This window comes from Lineus longissimus, chromosome 10 (genome assembly GCF_910592395.1).
Source record: "Lineus longissimus chromosome 10, tnLinLong1.2, whole genome shotgun sequence".
Taxonomy (NCBI): Eukaryota; Metazoa; Nemertea; class Pilidiophora; order Heteronemertea; family Lineidae; genus Lineus; species Lineus longissimus.
In genome coordinates this window covers 2,222,982-2,247,325 of record NC_088317.1, presented here as the reverse complement: position 1 = coordinate 2,247,325, position 24,344 = coordinate 2,222,982, and the positions used below count along the sequence as shown (strand labels likewise).

At 40.6% G+C, this 24,344-nt stretch overlaps 2 protein-coding genes across 4 annotated transcripts; both read right to left on the bottom strand.

Annotated features, from left to right (window-relative positions):
* Positions 1-1,625: 1,625 nt before the first annotated feature.
* On the bottom strand, positions 1,626-10,898 carry LOC135494537 (axoneme-associated protein mst101(2)-like). Of its 3 annotated transcripts, none has more exons than XM_064782594.1 (13): positions 10,814-10,898; positions 9,434-9,541; positions 7,587-8,090; positions 6,995-7,027; positions 6,823-6,900; positions 5,513-6,562; positions 5,021-5,062; positions 4,735-4,782; positions 4,194-4,544; positions 3,474-3,797; positions 2,704-3,132; positions 2,141-2,398; positions 1,626-1,821 (listed from the first exon to the last, which is right to left on the bottom strand). In XM_064782594.1, the coding sequence occupies exons 2-13, from the start codon at positions 9,519-9,521 to the stop codon at positions 1,817-1,819; spliced, it is 3,210 nt and encodes a 1,069-aa protein (XP_064638664.1). In that variant the 5' UTR covers positions 9,522-9,541; positions 10,814-10,898; the 3' UTR covers positions 1,626-1,816. The 3 variants fall into 3 exon arrangements, with proteins under 3 accessions (XP_064638664.1, XP_064638665.1, XP_064638666.1); XM_064782595.1 differs by lacking the exon at positions 10,814-10,898 and adding an exon at positions 9,930-9,996; XM_064782596.1 differs by lacking the exon at positions 7,587-8,090.
* A 1,791-nt stretch (positions 10,899-12,689) lies between these two features.
* On the bottom strand, positions 12,690-23,467 carry LOC135495029 (axoneme-associated protein mst101(2)-like). The gene is made up of 17 exons (XM_064783419.1): positions 23,380-23,467; positions 21,615-22,253; positions 20,409-20,426; positions 20,119-20,160; positions 19,622-19,654; positions 19,329-19,379; positions 18,750-18,845; positions 17,690-18,412; positions 17,105-17,143; positions 16,839-16,892; positions 16,548-16,604; positions 16,160-16,195; positions 15,572-15,934; positions 14,924-15,286; positions 14,166-14,639; positions 13,244-13,531; positions 12,690-12,966 (listed from the first exon to the last, which is right to left on the bottom strand). The coding sequence occupies exons 1-17, from the start codon at positions 23,465-23,467 to the stop codon at positions 12,962-12,964; spliced, it is 3,369 nt and encodes a 1,122-aa protein (XP_064639489.1). The 3' UTR covers positions 12,690-12,961.
* Positions 23,468-24,344: the final 877 nt, after the last annotated feature.

Genomic DNA, 24,344 nt, shown 5'->3' with positions numbered 1-24,344 from the left:
GTCATTAAAGATCAAGTTAGATGCCTTTGACCTTCATGTCGAAGCTCATTTCACGGTCTCTGTCCAGGATGGCGATTTACAAGACGAACAAGAATGAACAGATTAGGAAATAATGATTCTGAATTGTGCAGAACCTCCCAAAAGGGCCAAAGTCAGCCATGCAGTGAAAATCTAATCATAAGCTCATCATATGACGTGAGCTAATCGTTGTCTTTTATCCTGCGAAACCTACGTAAGAATCACTAACATTAGCGCGAATGTCGTGTAATTTGTCACGAGTCAATTGGTGCGATTGTCATGCAGAATACTACGAAATTGCCGTCACGACAAAGATGTTTTTCAGGCTGATTCGACACGGTTTATGTAACTTTCGTTCCAGTTAGGGAAGGAAAGATTAGAGGGGTTTAATTAGGCGAAATGATGTACCCATACCACTAGAATGCCAATGGAGAGTATCTTAACCATGGGCGCCTTGTTTACCTTAATTGCAGGTGATTTCGAACAAGGGTTCCGCAGAGTTTAATTTTTTGTGACAGGCACCAAGATTCACCCTCCCCCGCTGAGAGCTCGCCGCGGGTTTCGTCCTACGAAATGGCAAAAATGTGTCTCGAACAAAAGGATTCATAGGGAGTGTTATCCTTAACATATCGCTTCCCATGGCGGCCGACAGACATCTTTAAACTAAATCTAATTAATTTGATTACCCTCGCAGCAGAGGTGCACACTTGACGGTATGCGGAATCAACCAAATCACTGTTTTTTCCACCGGCCCTGCTGGGCATTAAAGGGCCCAACTGAGGGCAGGTTTTGTCGAATTCAGTCAAAACCTTTCTACACGGAATTAATTTGGGGTTTTTTACCATGTTTTCAAAATTGCCAAAAAAAACTCTACACACACCAGCAAATGGACGACCAGACATTGCCAGACCTGAAGATATTAGAGTGGGCGCTAACCCCCTAGCCGAAACCCCCAATCTGGAAGACCAGGAGTCTAGTTTTCGTCTGACTTCTCCGCATCAGCCAGTCTGGCATGGTTGGACATGCCAGGAGTTTTCACTCCAGCCAGCAGTGCCTTCCGGGTCACTGAAGCAGACAAGCTGCTACACCACTTCAATGTTAAACACTCAACGTGTAACATACATGATACATTCTTATAAGATTCTTAGAGTTAAGATGTACTTTTTTGATTCCTCTCAAGATACCTCTACGATTCATAGTTAAGATCGTCATTAAGAATCTTACAAGATTCCTTTAACGGATTCACATGTTCCTGTACACGAACCAAGACTTGACTATACATCTTCGACATGGGATTGTCCGTCGACATAACATACAGCGAATTGGTTTTTCAAGCATGGCCATCTACCAGTACTAGGTAAAACCAAGTACGGATGAAAGCCTGACGGTTTTGACCTATCGATCTCCACGAATCGTGTTTCATCGGGGTCTTTTTTATCAAGCTTGCCCTGATGACCCTTTGGGTTAGTCATTCAGTTTCTGTATCTTTTTCAGGCCCGCTAAAGAAAAAAATAGGTCAACAGACTGCTTCGATGGTTTTGGCAACGAGACAGTTCGCGGGCAAATACAGTGATATATAACGTAAACAACACATTTGTATATTTTTATATCATTTTTATTGTTTTCTTTACAATCTACCACAAAACGGAAACAGATGAGGAGTCAACATCCTGTTTTCCTGCGAAAATATACGAGAATCAACGAGAATTCCACCATGCGTGCGTGAGAGACAGGAAAGGAAAGAATCATAGTTCTAACTCTCGTCCATAGGGGGTTTCACTGTTAATCGTCCAGCTTCTTATGCTGAAATTGAACGGAAAGACAATGTGAGTGACAGAAAAGGAGAGGGGTGCGTCTTTTTAAGATTTGTCTTTACCCTCGTATCTGAGAAACATATCCATTCCAGGCCCGATCTAGTTTTTTCGTCATGGCGGCCTGGGGCGGAAGGGCCGATGGCACTTGTTTTTTGGTGGCCATTTGTCCCTCTCCCCAACCCCCTCCCGCCAATTACGGCCCTCTTTCGAAGTTATCAAGGCCATTTATTCAGTGTGCCTTTTCCCAAGTTTGGGCAAACTTCTAAACACTTGAACAGGCAGACATCAAAGTAGATCTCTTGCTTTACCTTTCTTAGCCTTTGCTTTCGCTTTCACGGCTTTTGCGGCTTTCTTCGATGCCTTTTTTACAGCCTTCTTTTCCTTTTTCTCAGCTTTCTTAAGTTTTTTCGCCAACTTCTTACTAGCATTTCCTTTTCCCGCTTGTTTAGCCTTGGTGAGCTTCTCTGCGATTTTGGCGACTTTCTTCTTTGCCTTGGTGGCTTTCTTGGCAGCCTTCTTTGCCTTCTTTTCGGCCTTCTTAGCTTTCTTCTTCGGAGATTTCATACCTGAAAGGGAAAACACTTAGATGTTGATGAGATATCTTCCGGGTAATTTGAGGCTGAAATGACTGTCTCACGTTCATTCCAATGAGAGAAACACTCGTGTATATATTGTTGATGAGACACTTGAGCCGCGGGAATCTTATCTCTGTATTCATACAATACCGTTTTTCAACCATTTTGGCTATCGCCAATATCCTTCAAACGGCTATGGGTGGCTCCTATGTATGCCGGGATCCTAACGATAACTACAACTAGTGTACCAAGCATAGATTAGAGATTCCTTAATCCATACTTGGTGTTACCTGTACCTGCTTTCTTTCCAGCCTTCTTCGCGGCTTTTTTTGCCTTCTTCTTTGCTTTCACAGCCTTCTTTACCACCTTTTTAGCCTTCTTCTTGGTCTTCTTCACTTTCTTTTGCAGTTTCTTTACTTTCTTCTTCACAACCTTCACTTTCTTCTTGACTACCTTCTTCTTCTTTTGGACTTTCTTAATCTTCTTTTTCAGCTTCTTCGCCTCTGCATCATTATGAGCTGCCTTCAGTGCAGCGAGGTCCTTTTGCATTTTCATAAGATTCGCTTTGAAAGCTGCAAGTCTTTTTTCAAGTTGTTCTAGTTTGCTGAGTTGTTTTTTCGCCTTCTTTGAAACTTTCTTGACCTTCTTCTCCAGCTTTTTAGCTTTCTTCTTAACCTTCTTTGCAGTTTTCTTTGCTTTTTTTGCCTTCTTTGCAGGAGACTTCCCTATAAACAGAAGGAGAAACTTTTTCCTCCGTATCATTTTCGCACAATGGAAAGTGTGTCTCCTATAAATGGCCAATAATCAACGTGCATCCCCTTTTATCTTTGTACCATCTTCGCACAACAGCACTTACCAGTTGTCGATCACGATATGTACTTCTATCTACCTTATCACAATACCGCAATCCGTCAAACCTTTGTGTTTTATTATATACGAAAAATTTTTAAAAAATTTGAATTCGTCAAACTAAATAAATCGTTATTTTTTCAGATTTTTCGCGAACCGCAAGCCGTAAAAAATGCCCGATTATTGACGATAACTAACATCCAAACAAATTACTAACCTTTCCCTCCCTTTCCAGCCTTCTTCGCAGCTTTCTTAGCAACCTTCTTGGCTTTCTTCTTCACTTTCTTAGCCTTCTTTACCTTCTTCTTCGCCTTGGTGACTTTCTTCTTGGTTTTCTTGACTTTCTTCTTCAATGCCTTGACCTTGCTAGTCTTGCCGGCCTTCTCTGCTGCTTTGATCTTCTTCTTCAGTTTCTTTACTTTCTTCTTTTCCTTTTTTACCTTCTTCTTTGCCTTTTTTTCCTTCTTCTTAGCCTTCTTTACTTTCTTCTTAGCCTTTTTTACCTTCTTCTTTGCCTTCTTACCAGCTGGTTTTTTGCCTCCTTATGTTTCAAAAGGGATAATAATATGATTAATCATAAACCGAAATAAGCGCAAAAAGAGAAATGCTCTGCAGAACTCTTGTGAATGGCACTTGGTTGACGACAATTTATTTATCTGAGGTCACGGGTTCAATTCCCGTTCGGTCCTGGTATGCTTCTGTGATAGAGATCTCCGACAGCGTAGTTTCCTGTGGATGGCCCGGTTTTCTCCTACAAGTGCCCCTACTCACCCTCATATTGTTTAATAAGCAAAGTTTGCTGACGTGCTCTCAACTTAAAGTAGGTGGAGGAGGTGCTATTCTATTCTCTTCTATACCGTTTCGTTTGATTTGGTCTTGGGGCCTCAAGTTGAACATTATTAGCTTGAGAACGAATACTTCCAATCAGCATACAAACCTTTGCCTGCCTTCTTTGCAGCTTTCTTGACTTTCTTCGCTTTCTTCTTCGCCTTCTTAGCCTTCTTTACTTTCTTGGCTGCCTTCTTCTTCGCCTTCTTCACAACCTTCTTTTTCTTCTGTACTTTCTTTACTGCTTTCTTGACCTTCTTCTTCAGCGCCTTGGCCTTCTTCACATCGCCCTTGGCCTTTGCTTTAACCATTTTCTTCTTCAACTTCAGAACTTTCTTCTTGGCTTTCTTAACTGCCTTCTTTTTCTTCTGCACTTTCTTTTTTGCCTTCTTTGCCTTCTTCTTTGCATTCTTTGCCTTCTTCTTTGCTTTCTTAACGGCTTTCTTGGGCCCTTTTGTCACTAAAATTTAAAGAGCATTAGAAAATAAGAAAAATTAATTCATTCAAATACAGGTGGACAGAAGCTTGTAATAGATGCCTTCTCCCTGTTCTGGCCGCAGAATCAGCAACTTGCCCCATGGCCAAAAACGTAGAGCAAACTCGAAAACAGGCCTTAACGTTTCTCACGTGTTAATGAAAACCTTACTTACTAGTTACGCAGCCAGCACCATTCGATCCGGGCGGACACACAGTAATATCTATAAGGCAAAGCAAAATAGTCAGTTAATGGTGATAGTTTAGTCCATCAAGGTGTGATTTGGTTCAGCAAGGTCTAATTGGTGGTCTAAGGGAGAATACAACAGTTAAGGAACAAGGTCTGGTTTGACTTAGTGATAAAATATTCCTGGCGTGAGCGTAAAAAGCTTTCCAAATCTTTCGGCGGCATCGATATTTCTCTTGTCGAATGCTGGATTGAAATGATTGAGTCACACTTACGAATGGTCTGTGCGATGTGGACATGAGGGTGACGGCCCTTCGCTGAAAGAGATTGTAAAATTATTATGTCTGAGAATATTGTCTGATGCTATACTCAGGTCGAAAGTCCAGATGTGATTCTAAATAGATTCTTAATAAGATCTTAACTAATAATCTTATTTCATGCCGTATTGCAACCAAACAATGCTAAAAACGCATGCGTTGTAAAATGCAAGCGAAACGCATCTTACCTCCCTTGATTGGGTAGGGATGTAGGTTTCCTTATTTCTTAACGATTAGAATTGAACACCCTTACTAACGTAGAAGATGGCGAATTGTCTCTTGTATCTTGTAAAACAACAAGTATCCCATTGGCCGCAGTGACCTTACACCTATCAAAATCAAACTTCTCCAAAACCAAATCATCAAAATAAACACACCTGGATGGGACTGCTACCTAACTTGCAATTTATCAAACAAAAACTAAAGTTTTTTACTTCATTATCAACTTACCACAACCCTTGACTGCTTTCTTAACCGCCTTCTTCGCCTTCTTGGTTTGCTTCTTGGCCTTTTTGTTTTGTTTCTTGGCGACCTTGAGTGCGCCCTTGCTTCCAGTCTTGGCAGCCTTCTTGGCAGCTTTCTTTGCCTTCTTCGCAGTCTTTTTGGCCTTCTTTGTCTTTTTGAGTGATTTCTTGAGTACCTTGACTTCCTCTTTGCTGCCGCCCTTCTTCACCATTTTCTTAATGGCCTTCTTGATCTTTTTTTCATTCTTCTTAGCTTTCTTCTCCTCCTTCTTTGCCTTCTTTGCAACTTTCTTCGCTGCCTTCTTCACGCCCTTCTTGGTCTTAGGCAATGTTTTCTTTCCACCCTTTTTGGCGCTCTTTTTGGACTTCTTTGTAGCTTTCTTCGACTTCTTAGTTGTCTTCTTGCTTGCCTTGGTAGCCTTTTTGGATGCCTTAAGTGCCGCTTTACTTCCAGTTTTCTTGGCTGTCTTAGCAGCAGTCTTTGCCTTTGCAGCTTTTTTGACTGCCTTCTTTGCCTGTTTCTTAGCTACCTTAGCTTTCTTGATCGCTTTCGATTTGCCTGACTTCAATGCTTTCTTCAGCTGTTTCTTCGCCTTCTTCTCAGCTTTCTTAGCGACCTTCTTAGCCTTGGTGGCCTTCTTTATTGCTTTCTTTGCAGCCTTCTTCACACCCTTCTTTGACTTAGGCGATGGTTTCTTTCCAGCCTTTTTGGACGTCTTTGTAGCCTTCTTCGCCTTCTTAGTTGTCTTCTTGCTTGCCTTGGTAGCCTTTTTGGATGCCTTAAGTGCCGCTTTACTTCCAGTTTTCTTGGCGGTCTTAGCAGCAACCTTTGCCTTTGAAGCTTTTTTGACTGCCTTCTTTGCCTGTTTCTTAGCTACCTTAGCTTTCTTGATCGCTTTCGATTTGCCTGACTTCAATGCTTTCTTCAGCTGTTTCTTCGCCTTCTTCTCAGCTTTCTTAGCGACCTTCTTAGCCTTGGTGGCCTTCTTTATTGCTTTCTTTGCAGCCTTCTTTACACCCTTCTTTGACACAGGTGCTAAATTACATAAGATAGACACTAATGAAGCGTATTTTCTTGATGAACCTACAATTTGCCGAATCAAAATCCCAAAATTCAATTGTGTAATTCATATTTTTATTGTTAATCATTTAAAATCAAAATTTGTATTCGTGCACGTAAGATCGTGGCTAGCGACCAAAATTAATTTTCTTTACATCCATTCACACAAGTGCAGGTGCTTTGGAAATGCGGTGCAATTACTTGAATTTGAGAAAAAAACACACAATCTTTCTCACCTTTTTTGCTAATCCCTTTTTTCACTGACTTGGACAGTGCCTTCATTTTTTCCAACGAGACTGGTGTTTTGAATGACACTGGAATGAGAAACCATACTTTATTAAACTAATCCTTTGATCAATAACAGGACAAGGAAAGAACTTACAAAATGAGGAATGCATCAGATCCTACCTTTTTTGGCTCCAACAGCTTTCTTAGCCGCCGCTGAAATTTAACAAGACCGTCAGTTTTAAAGTGACTGTTTGCATTTTTTACATTTTCTGTTAAACAATAATGATAACTAATTCATTCCAATCACCAGAAGCAGACCGAAAAACCCGAAAAAGAAAAGAATATCAGGATGAAAGCCGGGGGCATAATACAGGCACGTCGCCTTAATTCGCCAGTCCGCCGCCTTGCACCATAACCATTCATAGCCATACTCTTAAAAATAAGGGGGTTTGGTCTTTAAAGAAACCTTTTTGTGATTTCAGCCAACAAATATTCACCTCCTGGCGGTTTTTCAGGGAATTTACAGACAAACAAACACGAAGAGTTTTTGAGTTTGTCGAAACCTCATAGGGTTTTTCGTTTCCCTGAAAAACATTTCCCGGGGCTTATACTCTTAACGGTTTTTGAAGAAGCTAAAAAACACCGTACGTCACCGCACCCGATAGCCATTGATAACCACGCAACCAGATAAGTACACAATTTGCACGAGCCGCACGTTAACCAATGCCATCCTAAAACCCACCGCGCCATTCAACCCCATGCCAAAACTTACATTTCTTTTTCGAAGGGACAACATCAGGCATCTTTTTCTTGCCTATTCCGTTTTCTTTGGCAATCTCGTCCAGAGATATCTCATGCGGCTTCGTCTTAGTATTTGCACCTTCTTTATCTCCACCTTTCGTTGCAAGCTTCTTAGTTTTCACAGAAGCCTTTACCACTTTCTTTAATGCTTTAGCGAAGGCCGACACCTTCTTCGGCTCCTTCCCGCCTTTCGATTTCGCATTGCCAAATCCGAATTTTGCCTTGACTGTGGCAGGCGCTGTTTTTGTCTTCGGTTTGACCATCGCTGGCATTGACTTCGAATTCTCCTTCGCATTCCTGGCCATTATTCCCAATTCTCCTTTCGGGGGAACGACCACAGGTTGAACACCAGAGCCTTTTTTGTTTGCCAGGTTGCTTTTAAATATATGCGGTCCATTTGATTTAGGTTTTACTGGCTTTGAAGCCATTTCTTTGGGTACTATGTTTTCTGATACCTTTGCCGACGGTTTTAATTCTATAACAAAACGATAAAGGGGCATTCAGTTTTGTGTGTAAAAAAATCGACTTCAGCCGCTAAGTTTAAAGCCCAGCATCGTCCAGAGTTGGTTGCGAAACATTAAGCTTTGGGTCAAGAATCCAAGAAAGGAAGCCTTTCCGACGTGTAATTGTAATTGCACCAGCGCGTGTGGATTTCGAACCTCACATGTTGAGGTACTGGGTAGTATAAGTTCGCTTCGACTTCTGTAAAGTTCCGTATTTTGCTTTCATATATAGTAAACCCTTGTTGAAAAAACATCGCAAGTGGGTTTGATCCCCGGATGAAACCGTCGGCAGAAACCTTCTTTGTCTGAATAAGAACTGTCCAGGTTTTGTGCTGTTCAGCTGATTGCGTGCGCCCTCTCATTCTCGTGTTGATGATGTAGCCGATGTTAAGCGCGAAGGCAAAATACTAGCATCTTCAAGGGTGCGCAAGCGTTAGTTTGAGAAATACCCCCACCGTGACATACAAATCCGTGCATTTATAGGGCACCATATGAACTTAAGATTACGGCAAACAGTGCCTAGTACCCTATACCCGGCACGGATAAGGCAAGCTGCTATATTTCATCATCAGAAGGTAACCTAATTGCTTTTTTCGCGGCGACGATCTAGTGCCCCTTCTGGTTTTCAGTTGTGTGACCCAATTAAAATTCTCGTCACTGCGAAGACCTATTTGTCTGGGACTGGCATCACATCACAAGTGATAAACTATAGCTTGCATTTGATGAACCACGCCAAAAGAGAATCTGGACGGGGAGAAGGGACCCGATAGATGGCAACCTCTCTTCAACCTGCTATAATAGGCAACCAAAAGCATTTTATTGTTTTTTTCCAAGCGAATTTCCAGACGATGCTGAGGGCAAACTACACGACTGATGATGAAATATAATACACATACAATGTACTTCATTCTTACTGCAATAAAACATGTTACGGAAGTAAATTCAAATCTTCAGGTCCACTTCGAGCGCGTTGGCGAATGAAAATGAATACGTGAAGAGAAATTATACAAATTTCGAAAAAGTCGCAAAAGTGCAACACCCTTTTGGTATATTGAGCTTTTCCATCTTGTTAGCTTCTCACATCACACTGCTGCAATCCAGATATGATCGAGAGAAAGCATTGATGCGACTGATATAACGTTCATTTCATGTTCAACAAGGCTACGGATTCAATCTCGTTTGGCCAGCCAATACATTGGCTATCCATTGAAAGGTGGGCACCTCATTTAGTGATACACTCTTTTGGTAGTCAGTGCATTCCTCTCAACTCATAATTTTCCGAAACATAAATGGGTGATTAACGAATTCTACTTACGTTTCGGCTTTCCTGGTGCCGCACTGGTCGACGCCACGACGACGATAACCATGACAACGGCAAACAGGGCTAGCCTGGGGGCCGCCATGTTGATTCACGCCGTCTGACCTAAAATAAAGTACACAAAACGTTAGGCACTTTTTTTAAGTTCGCCAATAGGTGATATTTTGAATATAGAAATTCCACGTTTCTGCAAAGAAGAGAAAGATTAAACAAGTTGAGGTGAAATTTCAAAGCGGCTCCCAGCTTTTAAAGAAAAAGACAACTAACAATAGCCTAAGTAAATGGTGAACAAGGCTATAATAATACCGACTGCTTTGAGTAGACTCTTTTAAATAAGAAATTGTCATTCCGAACAAGATTTTACAGCAAGGTTCTGCAGAATAAACCATTATGATTTACCAAGAAAGTGGAGTGATAGTATGGTGGCGTATGGTGGCGGATAGTCACAGAAAAAAACTTAAAACCAAAAAGTTGTTATAAAATGATAAACTACCTTTGGTACTGACGACGATTAGAAGATGCAGGAGCTTGACCACACGGCCTTAGAATTGAGATGTCTACTGATATGTAAAATGAACGTGGGCATACCCCTAGGCCTAATCACTCAGCCACATGTGTTACCAATTACTTAATGGTGGAAGCACTTCAAGAACTAATAAGATCGAATATCGAAAATCAAAACATGGTTAAATCGAAAACATTTCGAATTATAATTGGATCTTTTTTTTGTAACCAGCCCTTGTATAATCATTTCGATGTAACTAGAAACTTGCGTTATATAAATCGATTTGCAATGCTCATAAAAAATCATTAAATTACTATAAAAAAGGTCTGGTCATAAAACATCAGGCAGTTGGCATGCACTTCCGATGACCCCCCCCCCCCCCCATCCCACCCCACCCGCACCCCTCATTTTACCCTGTGAAATTAATTTATTCGCCAAATTTAGAATTTAAGGCTTAGTTTGCAATTCGTGTGAAATTATGTATGTGTGGAAGGGAATTAATGCAAATATGGAATAATAGCGCTTTACATATTATTGTATTAGGACATAAGAAGATATAGATCTTGGACTCAGGCAGTAAAAGACAGAGGAATCAGAGGATCTGCCGACTCACTATAGAAAATAGAGGAATGAGGCTCAATATGGGGCTGATATCTGTGAAGCCATGATGACCGTGGGAATCTCCGAACAAGAAACCTTCGGGGTCTTTGTAATGTCCATAGTTTACAACTCTGAACTTCAGTATTCCTTTTTTCTATGAGAGACCAGTATTAAAGTCAGTATACCATATGATTTAAGCACATATGATAGGAAAATCAGGCAAAAGTATTAGGAAATCGGGTTACCTAAGACGCAAAAAACTATTATCCTACCTTGCGATGTCCAATATCCTCAGATTGGTGACTCCTCCGTACGTGTTTACTGTGGTAGACAGACTGAGAGTGAAAGAAAGGGTTCAAGCAAGCACTTTAAAAAGTATCATGGCAGACATTAGGATAGGCATCCTCTGGTGGACCACCTGCTGAAGGGGGCTTTATTGCTTCCAATTATAATTCGACCAATACTTTTCAGAGAGCTACCTATCAATGTATGGATTTGTAGATTGCCAATGAATGTTGTCCGTGAGTTTGAATGCATACATGTATTGTACACCAGTAGTTGCACGCCGCGCCGCTGTCAAAACTGTGTTTTTTAGTTAAATTTATGAATGTACTGTACACGAAATGTGTAGCATTTTAATATAGTGTTATTTATTGTAAAATAGTTTATCAATTCAAGTTTCTAACCAACATCAGTGCAGTTTCTATCCTAACAAACCAAGTATACCTACGGTACGTTTACGTGGGTTTCATTTTCCTCTTGGTTTATGAATGGCCCACCTGAGGCGACAAGGAAATGACACAGTCAAACAGCTTTGCTCCTGGAAATATCTGAACTGTTTAAAAAAACATCCATTTTGGAAACGCTTCACCACAAAAAAAGATGTGTTTAACATGCTGGACACTCAACTTATGCAGAGGCGGAAACAAATCTGTTTCCTTCGTGAATGTTTACTGCCTGTCTGAGAATTGAGACGTATGTGTACCAAATTGGCCTCAAAATCAATTTCGAAAAAAACACCAGTCGATAGATACTTTAATCAATATTCATTTGAGGACTTTATATCGACGCAGACACGATCGCATGAGTGAATACTCTAGCAGATTGTGCTCCAGCCTCTCCCGATCATGGCGCTGATTGAAAGGCCTCAAAGCAGTATTCCCGCAGATCACTTGCTTTCACTGTTCCACTGTCGCTGAAGAAATGTCCTTTTACTTTTGGCCCAACAGGATCAGCAACGTAGGCCTACTCCAAAGAGCAGGGTGCACACCAATCGCCAAAATGGTTCAAAGTCATCGCTGGAGGTGGCTGGGACAGGTGTGCCGATGGCCACCGAGCACACCCCCAAGGATAGCTTTCCATTGGACAGCCGGAGGGAAAAGAAATCGAGGCCGGCCAAAAGAAACCTGACGCCGTTCAGTAGAAAAGGAGATGAGGCTGCTTGGTCTGACCTGGGGAAATCTCCACAGACAAGCTGCCGACCAGACCGGGTGGAGAATGAAAATTGAAGCCTTATGTGTCCTTTAGGCGCAAAGAGGACTACGTAAGTAAGTAAGTAACTTGATTGTGACAAGGCCATGTTGTGACAGTTCTGATTTTGTACTGTCTCCAGCTTCCCTGGTTGTGATTTGGACATGTAGGGGCCCGTTCTTTCATTTCGTCCTCATATCTTTTAGGGACTGCTGCTCAGGAACCATCGTATACCTCAAGGTCTGCATGATTATGATGTCAAGGATTACGTCAGGTCGGGCTGGGATACATCGTTTTTCTAGAGCGTGCTTCATCAAATGAGCCTCGCGGTGATCTATGGGCGTCCTGAAATCGGCGTACATATCCTCACTTCTGCAGTGGTCCTTCTACGTTCATCACAAGAAAACTACGCTCGTTTACAAACAGTTATTTAGTAATTAATGCTTACTAATTAGTGTGGTTGGCGTCATTACATGGCGACTCCGCTTCCCAGCAAGCATAGTGGTGGGAAACTGGAATTACCAAATGACCCAGTGGAGCGTACATGTAGTCATCTGGTGGAATCATGCCGATTTTTTTATTTAAAAAACTGTAATATTCAGTAAATTAGAAGAGTAATAATATTGCTTTTTTTAAAAGATTGAAGTCATAATAATCCAACAATTTAATGAGTACATACATTTTTTATTGGTTTCATTACAATCTACAACAACAAAACGAGAATTGGAAGCCTTCACCCTGTTCTCCTCAACGATCCCGCTTCGTCCTCGGTCCGCTATTAAGAAGTGGCGCCATACTGAATGGCTCAGCGCAGGCCCGGGATGGAGAGGTTGGTGTATTCGAACGGAAGTTCCACCATGCGTGCGTCATGGCTAGGAGGGACAGAGAAGGTGGAAATTGTGCTTGTAACTTGCGTCAACGGGTGGCAGCGTTGTTATTCTTCATACACCTTAAGCTGAAAGAAATGGAATATAATAGGTATCCTCACGGCTGTTGTACAGTATATCATTAACAGTCAAAAGCTAATTACAACTTCAAGTAATACGCTTTCGTTGACCGTATATATTCAAATGAGCGTTAAACAACAGCAGTTGTTGTTCAGCATCTTCAGTTTAACGAGCACTTACTCCAACTTCTTTGGAATTTGAAAGTCACCTCCTCTTAACTGCTAAACTAAGTATTGGCCTCGTGAAGATCGCGGCTATGCGCGGTCAACAGGAATAAATCATTACCCTTATTCGCCTTCTTCGCTGCCTTCTTAGATTTTGCCTTTGCCTTGTCGGCCTTCTTTGCCTTCTTTTCCACTTTCTTTTCTGCTTTCTGCAATTTCTTTGCAGTTTTCTTTAGCTTCTTCACGAGTTTAACTTTCTTCTTTCCGGATGCCTCGCTCAACTTTGTCAGTATTTTTTTCATTTTCTTCTTCGTCTTTTTTTCTTTCTTTACTGCCTTTTTAACGGCCTTCTTTGCTTTCTTTGCTTTCTTCTTCGCTTGTTTAGCCTTCTTTACGACCTTCTTCTTTCCTGCTCGATACAACGAAATACACGAGTGTAACTAGCTTAGTAGAACAGTACATTTAATGATAAACATCGCTGTCTTCCTCGCCGGACTAGTGCTTCGCTTGCTCTATCCAGGGCGAAAATGCCGCAACATTCCCCAAGAATTCATGTTACGTACCATGTTCAAGGCCCAATTGATTTCCCTACACCATTTTATACAAGAGTCTTCAAAGATTCCAAGAAGAAACCGCTCAATTGTTTTTTATGTTAACCAAAATCTGCACGTGCATTCTTTATAAAATGAGAGAGAGAACTAGATAAACTCTTAAAAAAGTGCTTTTTCGACTCTTTTCGTTAAAATTCATCTATTTTCAAGTTAAAGACTTTAAAAAAATTTCCACCTATCTAAAATAAAGGCTAATTCCATTGTCTCAGGGAAGATGTTAACGTGGTGTTTTGATGTTTTACGTCAAAGCTGTTGAAGAGTCGAGAGATGCGTGTGATGACCTTGCTACGTTCTCAATAAGACCAGCGTTGTTGCTGGAGCATCTCGCGCACTGGAAACGGCAGTAGCCTTCCCGAACGCGAGCGGTCCCAAGCAAGAAACGAAAGAGCTGGATGGATCGATTCTGACTATGGCCGAAGCTGGTGCAGTTACCTGCTGGCTTTTCAACCTTCCCGGAGGTCTTTGTACCTGTCCTGGCATTATTCATGGCCTTTTTAACCTTCTTCACTGCCTTCTTGACCTTCTTTTCAATTTTCTTTTTCTTCGCTTTCAATTTTTCGACATGCTTCTTGATAACTTTAACTTTCTTCGTTTGTTTCTTCACGTTCTTCTTGACCTTCTTCAGCTTGGGTAACAGCGCTTTCACCTTCTTTGATTTATGGGCCGCCTTCAGTGCTGCGATTTTCTGCTCTATTTGCCTGAGGGCCTTTTCAAAAGCGGCAAGTCTTCTTTGAAATGCTGACGATTTATTAAGTTCTTGTTTTGTCTTCTTTGCTACCTTCTTGACCTTCTTTGCTAACTTTTTAGCCTCCTTCTTCGCCTTTTGTGCTTTCTTATTTGCCTTTTTAGCATTCTTTTTGGCTTTTCTGTCTTTCTTTACGACCTTCTCTGCTTGTTTTGCCGCGCCTAGTGTATGGAAATGTTTCATGTATGTTTTGCGTGTGTGCGTGTGTGCATGTGCGTGCATTGTGCAACAAAGCACCAGGCTCATTTATCAACAGAAAATTCGTGGCTAATTATGTGCTAGAAGTGCTAGGATGTCATGAATTGTATGGAGGTAAAGTATTTGCATGATGTACGTGTATCAGCTCATGTTGTCAAAGATTTCAAATTTCAGATTTACGTAATGATGTTAAACTACTTCTTCTGATCATTACTGGAATGAAAACCTCAATGGAGAAGCTACCAACCTTTGCCTTTGCCTTCACCTCCCTCCTTTCCAGCTTTCTTTGCCTTCTTTACTTTCTTCTCGGCTTTCTTTTCCTTCTTCTTTGCCTTTTTAACTTCTTTCTTTGCCTTTTTCGCCTTCTTAATTACCTTCTTGATCTTCTTCACCTTTTTCGACACCTTTTTCTTGAGCTTTTTTGCCTTTTTTGAGTTCCCTGCTTTCTTAGCCTTAGCGATTTTCTTCTCCAGCTTTTTCACTGCCTTCTTTTCTTTCACTACTTTCTTCTTTTCCTTCTTTTCCTTCTTTTTGGCTTTCTTTATTTTCTTCTTGGCTTTCTTGACCTTTTTCTTGGCTTTCTTAATTGCTTTCTTACCTCCCTTTTCAGCTGTAAAATATAAGGTAGTGGGCATTGATGTTACTCAAAGGCTCGAATGTCCAAGTTCAAAGCAACTGAGTTCGTTCTTTTTTTGTCTAAGAAACGACATTTACACGATATCATATGGCTCTCTCACGGCAATATCTACAGCCCGATAAGTTACATTTAAAATGACCCTAGAGAGTGTAAGTTGGCGATTCCCAAACGCGTACGCTTGTATACACTCGGCGATTTGTACGCGACACATATTGAATGTATTCCATCACCTGGTATGACCATTCTTAAATGACTCACCTTTGCCTTTTCCACCCTTCGCAGCCTTCTTTGCTACTTTCTTAGCCTTTTTTGCTTTCTTTTTGGCCTTCTTTACTTTCTTTTTAGCCTTCTTCACCTGTTTCTTTGCCTTCTTTTCCTTCTTCTTGGCCTTTGTGACTTTCTTCTTTGTCTTCTTGACCTTCTTCTTCAGGGCCTTGACCTTCTTTTTGTCACCAGTCTTCTTTGCTGCTTTGACTTTTTTCTTCAAGACCTTCAACTTCTTCTTGTTAGCCTTCATCTTCTTCTTTGCTATCTTTGCCTTCTTTTTAACCTTTCTTACTCTCGTTGCAGCTTTCTTTGCCTTCTTTTTTGCCTTTTTCACTTTCTTCTTGGCTTTCTTAACTGTTCCATTTAAAGTGAAGAAAAGAAAAAGAAACTTACTACCTGGCATTATTTAAAATGAAAAAAATACTCACTACTGGACATCAGCATACGTTTCGAACGTAAATATCTAAACTTATCTGATAGTTTGATTTGCAGGTGAAAAGAAATGAATGTTAGGAATGCCGGTGAAAAATCAATGCCAATTTGAAATTGACCAGGCTTATTTTTAATGAACTGCCTTACCTCTACCCTTACTCCCGACAAATGTAGCTTGGGCATCTGGAGAAAAAAAGGCCGGTTTGACAGGACAAGAATATACTAGTATATCTCATGTTATATCATTCCAATGCTCCACTTGAGTTTTGCAAATTGAATTGAACGAGTTGACATTATAGCACAACTGTCAACTTAACCTGGGGGCTGATCAGCTTATATTTGATAAAAGCTTTTTACGTGGCTCTTAGGCAGTTGATCAACAACAATCTTAACTTCTTCCAGTCGAGAATAGAGTCTTGTGCAGTTGAGTGCCATCACCGGATACTTCCATTACGTTAACTGTTCGTCAATAAGTCCAGTTGTTCAAATAAGTTCGATCAGTGATAACTTTCACTATGAATTACATTTATTTTACCTTGGATGCATTCTGATCCACTTCGACTGTAGCCGGCGGCCGTGTTACATTTGACAACTGCAGAATAGTACAAAGAAAATTAGGCTACTTCTGCTGTTGCGACTGATGTGTAATTGCATGTAACAGATTCAAGCACGCTGGTTATAAAGGCTGCGACGAATCAAATTTAAGTTATTTTGCTTGAAAATATGAATCAGAGTATATGGGAGATACTCCGTCTGTTATGGCGTATATTCGCATGGGCGCGATGCGCTGGTAGGTTTATGATGTAGTTAAAAGCCGAAGACTTACCTGTGATGCAACTTTTGCCCTCTTTTTGGAACCCATGTGGACACACGGTAACACCTATGGATAAGTAACATCAGGAAAGGCTTTAACTTTATCTGATAAAGTACTGAACGACGAAATGGTTAAAAATCATATTATCTATTCTGGGATCTAATCTATTCCTAAGTGTGTAAAATAGTGCGTTTTGATTAACATATATCCAGAGTAAACTCCTGTACTGACATTATGCGTTATTCTAGATGATGACGATAAGAACTTGCACTACTTACGAAGAGTCTGTTTGAAGTGAACATGACGAAAAGCCTTAGCTGAAAATGGAGAAAAAATATCACTATCAAGATCATCAAAGTTACTTTGATTGTAAGCGCACTCTTATCGTGGCATTCCGTTTTCAGTGGCGAATCATAAATAAAAAAGAAATTAACCTATGGTGGTTTGCCGCAGTGGGTTGCCCGTGGTACAAAACTTTGTAAATGTTATATGTATACACGTAAGACAGAAAAATCAAGGAGTCAAGGGAAGCTACCATTTGAGACTATCCCGCTTCGGGTATTATCAAGTTTTAGTTTGAGATCTTATTTCGTTTCCTAATAACAATGATTGCAAGAATGTTAACAATTAAAATCTTACAATAATCATGAAATATTACGAATCTGAATTAGACCTTACGCCAAATATTTTGCTGGAAGAGGGCCTAGGCCTTGGAAGGACAAGATTGTTGGTCGAAACTAGTACATAAAGTTGACGATGATGTTATTTCTTGCCTGAGAATGAAATGTCGAGAATACCATCTGATTCATTTCAAGGCGGCGACATAACAAAAGTCCTGCATTTCTAGATGATTTTCAACTTACCAGATTTGCCTGATTTCTTAACCGCCTTCTTTGCTTTCTTGGTTTGCTTCTTCGACTTCTTAGCTTTCTTCTTGCTTGCCTTGGTAGCCTTTTTGGATGCCTTAAGTGCCGCTTTACTTCCAGTTTTCTTGGCGGTCTTAGCAGCAGTCTTTGCCTTTGAAGCTTTTTTGACTGCCTTCTTTGCTTGTTTCTTAGCTACCTTAGCTTTCTTGATCGCTTTCGATTTGCCTGACTTCAATGCTTTCTTCAGCTGTTTCTTCGCCTTCTTCTCAGCTTTCTTAGCGACCTTCTTAGCCTTGGTGGCCTTCTTTATTGCTTTCTTCGCTGCCTTCTTCACGCCCTTCTTGGTCTTAGGCAATGTTTTCTTTCCACCCTTTTTGGCGCTCTTTTTGGACTTCTTTGTAGCCTTCTTCGACTTCTTAGTTGTCTTCTTGCTTGCCTTGGTAGCCTTTTTGGATGCCTTAAGTGCCGCTTTACTTCCAGTTTTCTTGGCGGTCTTAGCAGCAACCTTTGCCTTTGAAGCTTTTTTGACTGCCTTCTTTGCTTGTTTCTTAGCTACCTTAGCTTTCTTGATCGCTTTCGATTTGCCTGACTTCAATGCTTTCTTCAGCTGTTTCTTCGCCTTCTTCTCAGCTTTCTTAGCGACCTTCTTAGCCTTGGTGGCCTTCTTTATTGCTTTCTTTGCAGCCTTCTTCACACCCTTCTTCGTCTTAGGTGTCTTCCCTAAATGTAATCAAACATGTATAAACTCGTGTACTGTTTAATTGCTTTGCTAAACATAATAATAATGATGATAATTCCATGGATATTTAGTCTTCGCTCAGAACGCTCTCTTTCAGAATATTTATCATGTGCCACGGGCACTAGGGCTATAATAGACTGACGAGTTATATAAACTGCGTACATTTCTTATCAGCGACGGTTATTTGTGTTTGATTCCTCTTCCTACTACTAAGTAGAACAACGATTCACGACTGTCGTAAATAAATTCACGCAGGAATTGATGACACAATATACCTTCGTACTTGCAAAACCCGGAGAATAATACATTCTAACTTACCCTTTAGTCTAAGTTTCAGGGATGTCGGTTTCTTTGACATCTTGTTAAGCTTTTTCATGAGGTTTATTGGTGCTTTCCCTCCTTTGATGACGGTTTCTGAAATGACAATTGTTCATATTTACTGACTGGTGTCATTAGGTCAGTTGCTGAAAAGTTTTCGACTAACCCACAAAATATATCCCAACACACACACACCTGTGCAGTAAGTTCCAAAACCAATGTTGTGTAGACTGATTACTAGGTGTGCCAACAACTGTGCTACTGCAAGGTCTATTTCGTTTTCACTTAGCCACAAGATGCACGTCAAGACAATCACGAACGGTGTGCCTTGAATAAACAAGCAAGGCGTAAGCCGTCTATATATGATTGAATATCTGACGAAGTACACCCATTTGCTCTTAAGGTCTATCTAATAAACCTTTATTGCCACCATCGCAAAGCAAGGATGGCCAGAATAATTCCGTACAATCAAATACCTCAATAACATTTACACAGAGAAAGCATTTGGTACTTAAGCAGAATGCAGTGTTTTAGTACGAGGCGCTTCTGCTGGGCCGCTCGATATATTCATATACTAACCCTTCTTACTTGGACTGTCAATCTTCGTAACGACAGGGTGTTTAGCGTTCACTAAAATCAATAAAAAATCTATAAAAAGTAATATTCTTGTTATATGACTGTTGCTTATGTTTCAAGTAAATATACGAATGATGTAACACGGGTACAATACTTAAGTATAAACGGGCCTCGTTAAAGTGTATTTTCGAAAAATAATTTTTTCAGCAGATTACGACGTAACACACATATTTTGATAGCCATACGACGTCCATATGTTTGTACTTGAGGTCATCTGTTGAGATGAAAATTCTTACCGGGGAATTTTCGTTTAACTTTCATTCCATCCACTGAAAAATCAAATGGTGGAGCTAAGTTTCTGGTAAGGGTGGTCTTGATAAGTTTCCTTCACTACTTGATTATATCTAGTTTGTTTTCTTGTAAGCCATTGGAGCTTCCTTAGATTTCTAAGTGTATAGCCTATATTTGTCAAAGATGTCTAAATATTATTGAATCTGTCACATTGAACTATAAAATAGAATATTATACTGTAAATTGCGAAAAGTTTCGTTGGCGTTTTATTTTCGCGAATAATATCGATTCGCAAAAATAAAAATCGCGAAAAAATATTTTTGAAAAAAGATGGAAATTACGTAATGCGCCAAAAAATTTTATTTTTTCAAAAATTTTCGAGAATCGCAAAAATAAATAGGCGATTCACAGTTTATGTTGTTTAGCATTGTTCGAATGATAGAAATATTTCGAAATATAATGAAAACAAGGTTTACATATTATATAATGTTGTGTTACTCACACTCCAAATCACACTTCTTTCCCTGGCATTTTATGATACCACCTGGAATTGGACACAACATTATTGTTCTAGTGCTGTATACCTTTTTTTGTATGATTTACATCACATTTGAGCCAGACTGCTCCCGGCGCACATAGCTGCAGAAAGGGTCACAACCATGCAAAGGGTATAGTCAAAGGGCGAGTATCAGATGGATGTACTTCGTCAAGATATTTTTTCGTGCAAAAACAAAAAGAAAATGACACAAGGAAGCCCGATATAGACTAACTCTTCAAGACAGAAATACATACCTTTGTTAGCTCCTGCTGCTGTAAAAGAAGAAATTCTGTATCTTAATGTTCTCTGGTATCATTTGTACGTTAACAGCCACCACCACCATGATCATGACTATCAAGGAGATAGGAGAATTGCATGAAACTGATATGTATGCATAAAACCCTAACGGCCAAGTTAGATAAACACAAACGCCGAACCACCAAACGACTAACTACACTTGAAACATGATAGGCACCCAGCGACTGGTCTCACTTGACTGCACAAACAACAATCTCTCATGAAAAGAAAAAATGAAAAAAATTTCCTCGAGCGGGTTCGAACTCTGAACGCTAGCCACTTGATCCATACCGTCTTACCCACTATGCCACGAAGCCGTGGTCGCAAAGAAACATTTTTTGCAGTTTATCATTTCACGTTCAAGCTTTACAGAATGGTGTCTTTTGTGCCATCTGCACCATTTTCAGTTTCAAAGTGGCCTTTAAAATTGCCCTGTTACAATATTGGCAAAGTGAATTCATAAGATACATAATCAGGAGATGAACATGACACCCTCTGATGATTATAGGAGCACGCAGCAGGTTTTCGAGTTTTAAAGTTGCAAAACAATTTCCTGCTTTACTAGTATTAAAACCATGCGTGTATTGAGGAACTGTCTGATGGGGTGGCATTCGATTTCAAACAATAGTCGCACGAGGTCGCAATGGCCGCCTATTGTATGAAGACATATGAACTGATGGTCATATCTGTGCTCCACACCCAGTGCTCTGTTGGTGAATACGGTAGCGCCACTGTCGCCTGCTGGTGCTCTATCATATCTGAGGACGTTTGAAACATGGCTGACCAGTCGTTCAAAACATGGCGGACGGGCGTTAGTGTTTTCTAACTTGGCCGTTAGGGTTTTTATGCATGCATGTCAGCTACTGTAGTTTATAATTTGTTTCTCGAACAAAGTGCACCTTTCGTAATATCAGCCATGTTCTCCATCTCCAGAGTTTCACAGGGAAAAATGACACAGTGGGGTTACGAGAAGTGTTTTTCCAAGCAGAAATGAATGATATAATCAAAGCTAAAGATAGAAGCGTAGAAATCTTTGTACTGGTGCAACACTTTCGTTGGTGCAATATGTAAAGCTCGAGTTCCGAAGCACAGTGACAAGACACCATGACCTGCTATAAAACAGCACAGTATCAAGCATTATCTAGCTAAATGCAAGCACTTACCTTTCTTTGGAGCTTTCGGCGGAATGATATCGGGAAGCTTCTTTTCGACTTGCATCCCATTGTCTTTAGCAATCCTCTCAGCCGAGACTTTTATGGGTTTAGTCTTTGCCTCGGTGACTAATTTCTTTGGACGTTTAACTTTAAGTTTTTTAGTTTTCACGAATGCCTTGGCGTACTTCTTCGAAAAGGTTGTTGGCAATTCGTTCTCACGAGGCTTTATCACTGGTTTCAACGTTGCTACATCCTTCTTGGCCTTGGGAACTCCTTGACTTGGTAGTTCCATCTCTGGTACAACACCAACTTTGTTTCTTATAGCGATCAGTTTCTTTGCATTCACCTTGGCCTTGTATTTTGGAGGAACATGTTTCTTTGCAGGCTTGCTTTTCGGTGATTTTGTTCGTCCCCAACTGCTGTTTTGAGAGGCTTTCGAGGCCCTTTTCAACCAAGAAGATGTCGATTTTGCTTGCTTGTCCTTTGGTGCAACTGAATTTTTATTTCCTCTCTTATGTGAGTCACTTTGGCCTTTTTTCCTTGCAATTGGTGAGGACGATGGAGATGCCTTAGTTTTTACAACTTTGGGCAGCAACTTAGCCAAATGAACTTGGGGTGAAATTCCGAAATTCTCCAATTTCGGCGATGCTATAAATGTCAAAACAGGGCATTCAGTTTGCTTTCATTCACCACTTTCTTCAAGCAATAATTTCGGACTTTCAGCCAGGTAGCGGTCAAGTTGAGGAGACCTCTTTTGTTTGTCCGGTACAGACAGCATACCCAAGCTTGAGTACAATACTTTTTTGGCCAATAAAGAAGTCCCAAATTCGTGTTTGAGTAAGTGCGGAATTATAACCACAAACAGTCTGTCCAGTTCAAGCCCAGCATCGTCCGTGGAGAATTTGATCCCAAAGCGCATCATCAGAATGAAAGTTTATATCAATCCATCCAGGATTAATCTTTCTCAGAATCTCGTTCGGTATTTTTGTGTAGAAAGGCGGCAAAAAGCACTTGATGGGCGCGAAGGCAAAACTGACCGATACCTCATTTTGTCAGCGATAGATTGAGAAATACCTCAAGCATAACATATAAACTAATATATTTTCTGGAATGGTAAACCCATGCAGATTGGAATACAATACCCAGATTTACCAGGCGGATGACGTGAGGTTACTACATTTCATCATCAGTTTACTATCCGGGTATGATATACCTTGTACAAAAGGCCATATAAGTTTATGTCTTGTATCTTGTCCCTTAATTGTAGTTTTGTGACAGCAGTTACTTAGGCGTATAGATGCTGTGCTTTGAAGTAGATGTTAATGAAAATGATATTACATTTTTGAATTTGAAGCTGCCCATATGGCCCTTGCGTACTCATTAAATCATTTTTCATCATCAACGTAAATCAAATGATAGCATAAAATGCAGCGAATTGTAGTCACTGCTTTCTAGACGATGCTGAGTTAAAACTAGACTACTGATGATGAAATATAATACCTTTAAAATATGGAAGTCTATTTGATAAAATATATCTCAATGGCTATTCACAGGCCCCAAAAAGGTTACCAATTTTTGGATTTGGCTGCTTTACTTAACCTTCTTTCAATGTTTTCCCGACAATTGTCTGTAGCTTAATAAAAGTTTGGAATTCAACTTCGTCAGCTACATCTAAACGCTAACTTATTATCCTTATATCAAGAGGCGAGCCATCTTACGTCAACTTACATGTAGCTTGTGTTTAATTTAGGCAGCTGCAACAGTATATACTCACATTTCTTCTTTCCTGGTGCCGCATTGGCCAAAGCCACGACGACGATAGCCATAACAACGGCAAACAGGGCTAGCCTTGGGGCCGCCATGTTGATTCACGCCCTCCGACCTGCAGAGATATGAAGCGGAGGAAAGTTATACCGTATTGGTTCTATGGATACCGAACAAAGGGACCAGGTTCTTTTAAGCACAATCAATTCGAATCGACATTTAACGCACGCCTTTGTCATTCCGACGATCGCATATATATAGTGGTCGGCGTGTCCGGACCTCATATACACTCTTCGAAAGAAACGTTTATGAAGTTTCTGAAAATTCAGCCCATACGAACACGTACCCGTAGAGGTTTTTCAACGAAACGAAGTCGAAAATCACCAAAAGCCACCGCTGAATGGCATGGTATTTGAATTACTATAAAAATGTGACACATTGTAAAACGGGGCTTATACCTTACTTTTTGACGATGACCGGAACAGACTGGCGTTCCAGGAGGGCAGCTATCCGATTGAAAGACCCAGCAAACCTGAAGCAGACAGGCAGGCCCAGTGTATGCAGTAATTAGAAGAACACGGATGGCGCCAATTAGTTTGCATAGTGGCAACTTAAACTAACAAGATTGCAAATCGATATCACCGAATTGATAATTGATAATTGATAATTGGTGAGGAGACACTCGGCTTGCACGTCCAGTGCGATCAAATCCGAACATGCATACAGTTTTGCATAGCTTTTTCGCTGCGACATGCAACCATGATTTTGCGGCAAAAATCGCTCGTTAGCGCTTGTTATCGCAGACATGCACCTGCGGCAAAAATCGATAGTCGTAGTACCCAGCAATCAGTAGCAAACCAAGCGATTGCCGGTTTATACCCGCAGACGAGAGATGGATTGAGAGTGCTTCTCGTTCTTGGCGTTCGTCTTAACGGATCAGGATGCTCCATTGATGATGCTGACAACAGCATCAAA

Bases quoted from the DNA above. Each gene is read 5' to 3' on its own strand.
- LOC135495029 (XM_064783419.1), bottom strand. From the start codon at position 23,467: ATGGCGGCCCCAAGGCTAGCCCTGTTTGCCGTTGTTATGGCTATCGTC. The intron at 19,655-20,118 runs GTGAGTAACACA...TTGATTTTTCAG, and splicing joins AAAGAAGTGTGATTTGGAGT to TGGATGGAATGAAAGTTAAA. The intron at 18,846-19,328 runs GTTAGTATATGA...TTGTCATTTCAG, and splicing joins TGACAGTCCAAGTAAGAAGG to AAACCGTCATCAAAGGAGGG.
- LOC135494537 (XM_064782594.1), bottom strand. From the start codon at position 9,521: ATGGCGGCCCCCAGGCTAGCCCTGTTTGCCGTTGTCATGGTTATCGTC. The intron at 6,901-6,994 runs GTAGGATCTGAT...TTCTCATTCCAG, and splicing joins AGCTGTTGGAGCCAAAAAAG to TGTCATTCAAAACACCAGTC. The intron at 4,783-5,020 runs GTAAGTGTGACT...TTTGCCTTATAG, and splicing joins CCACATCGCACAGACCATTC to ATATTACTGTGTGTCCGCCC.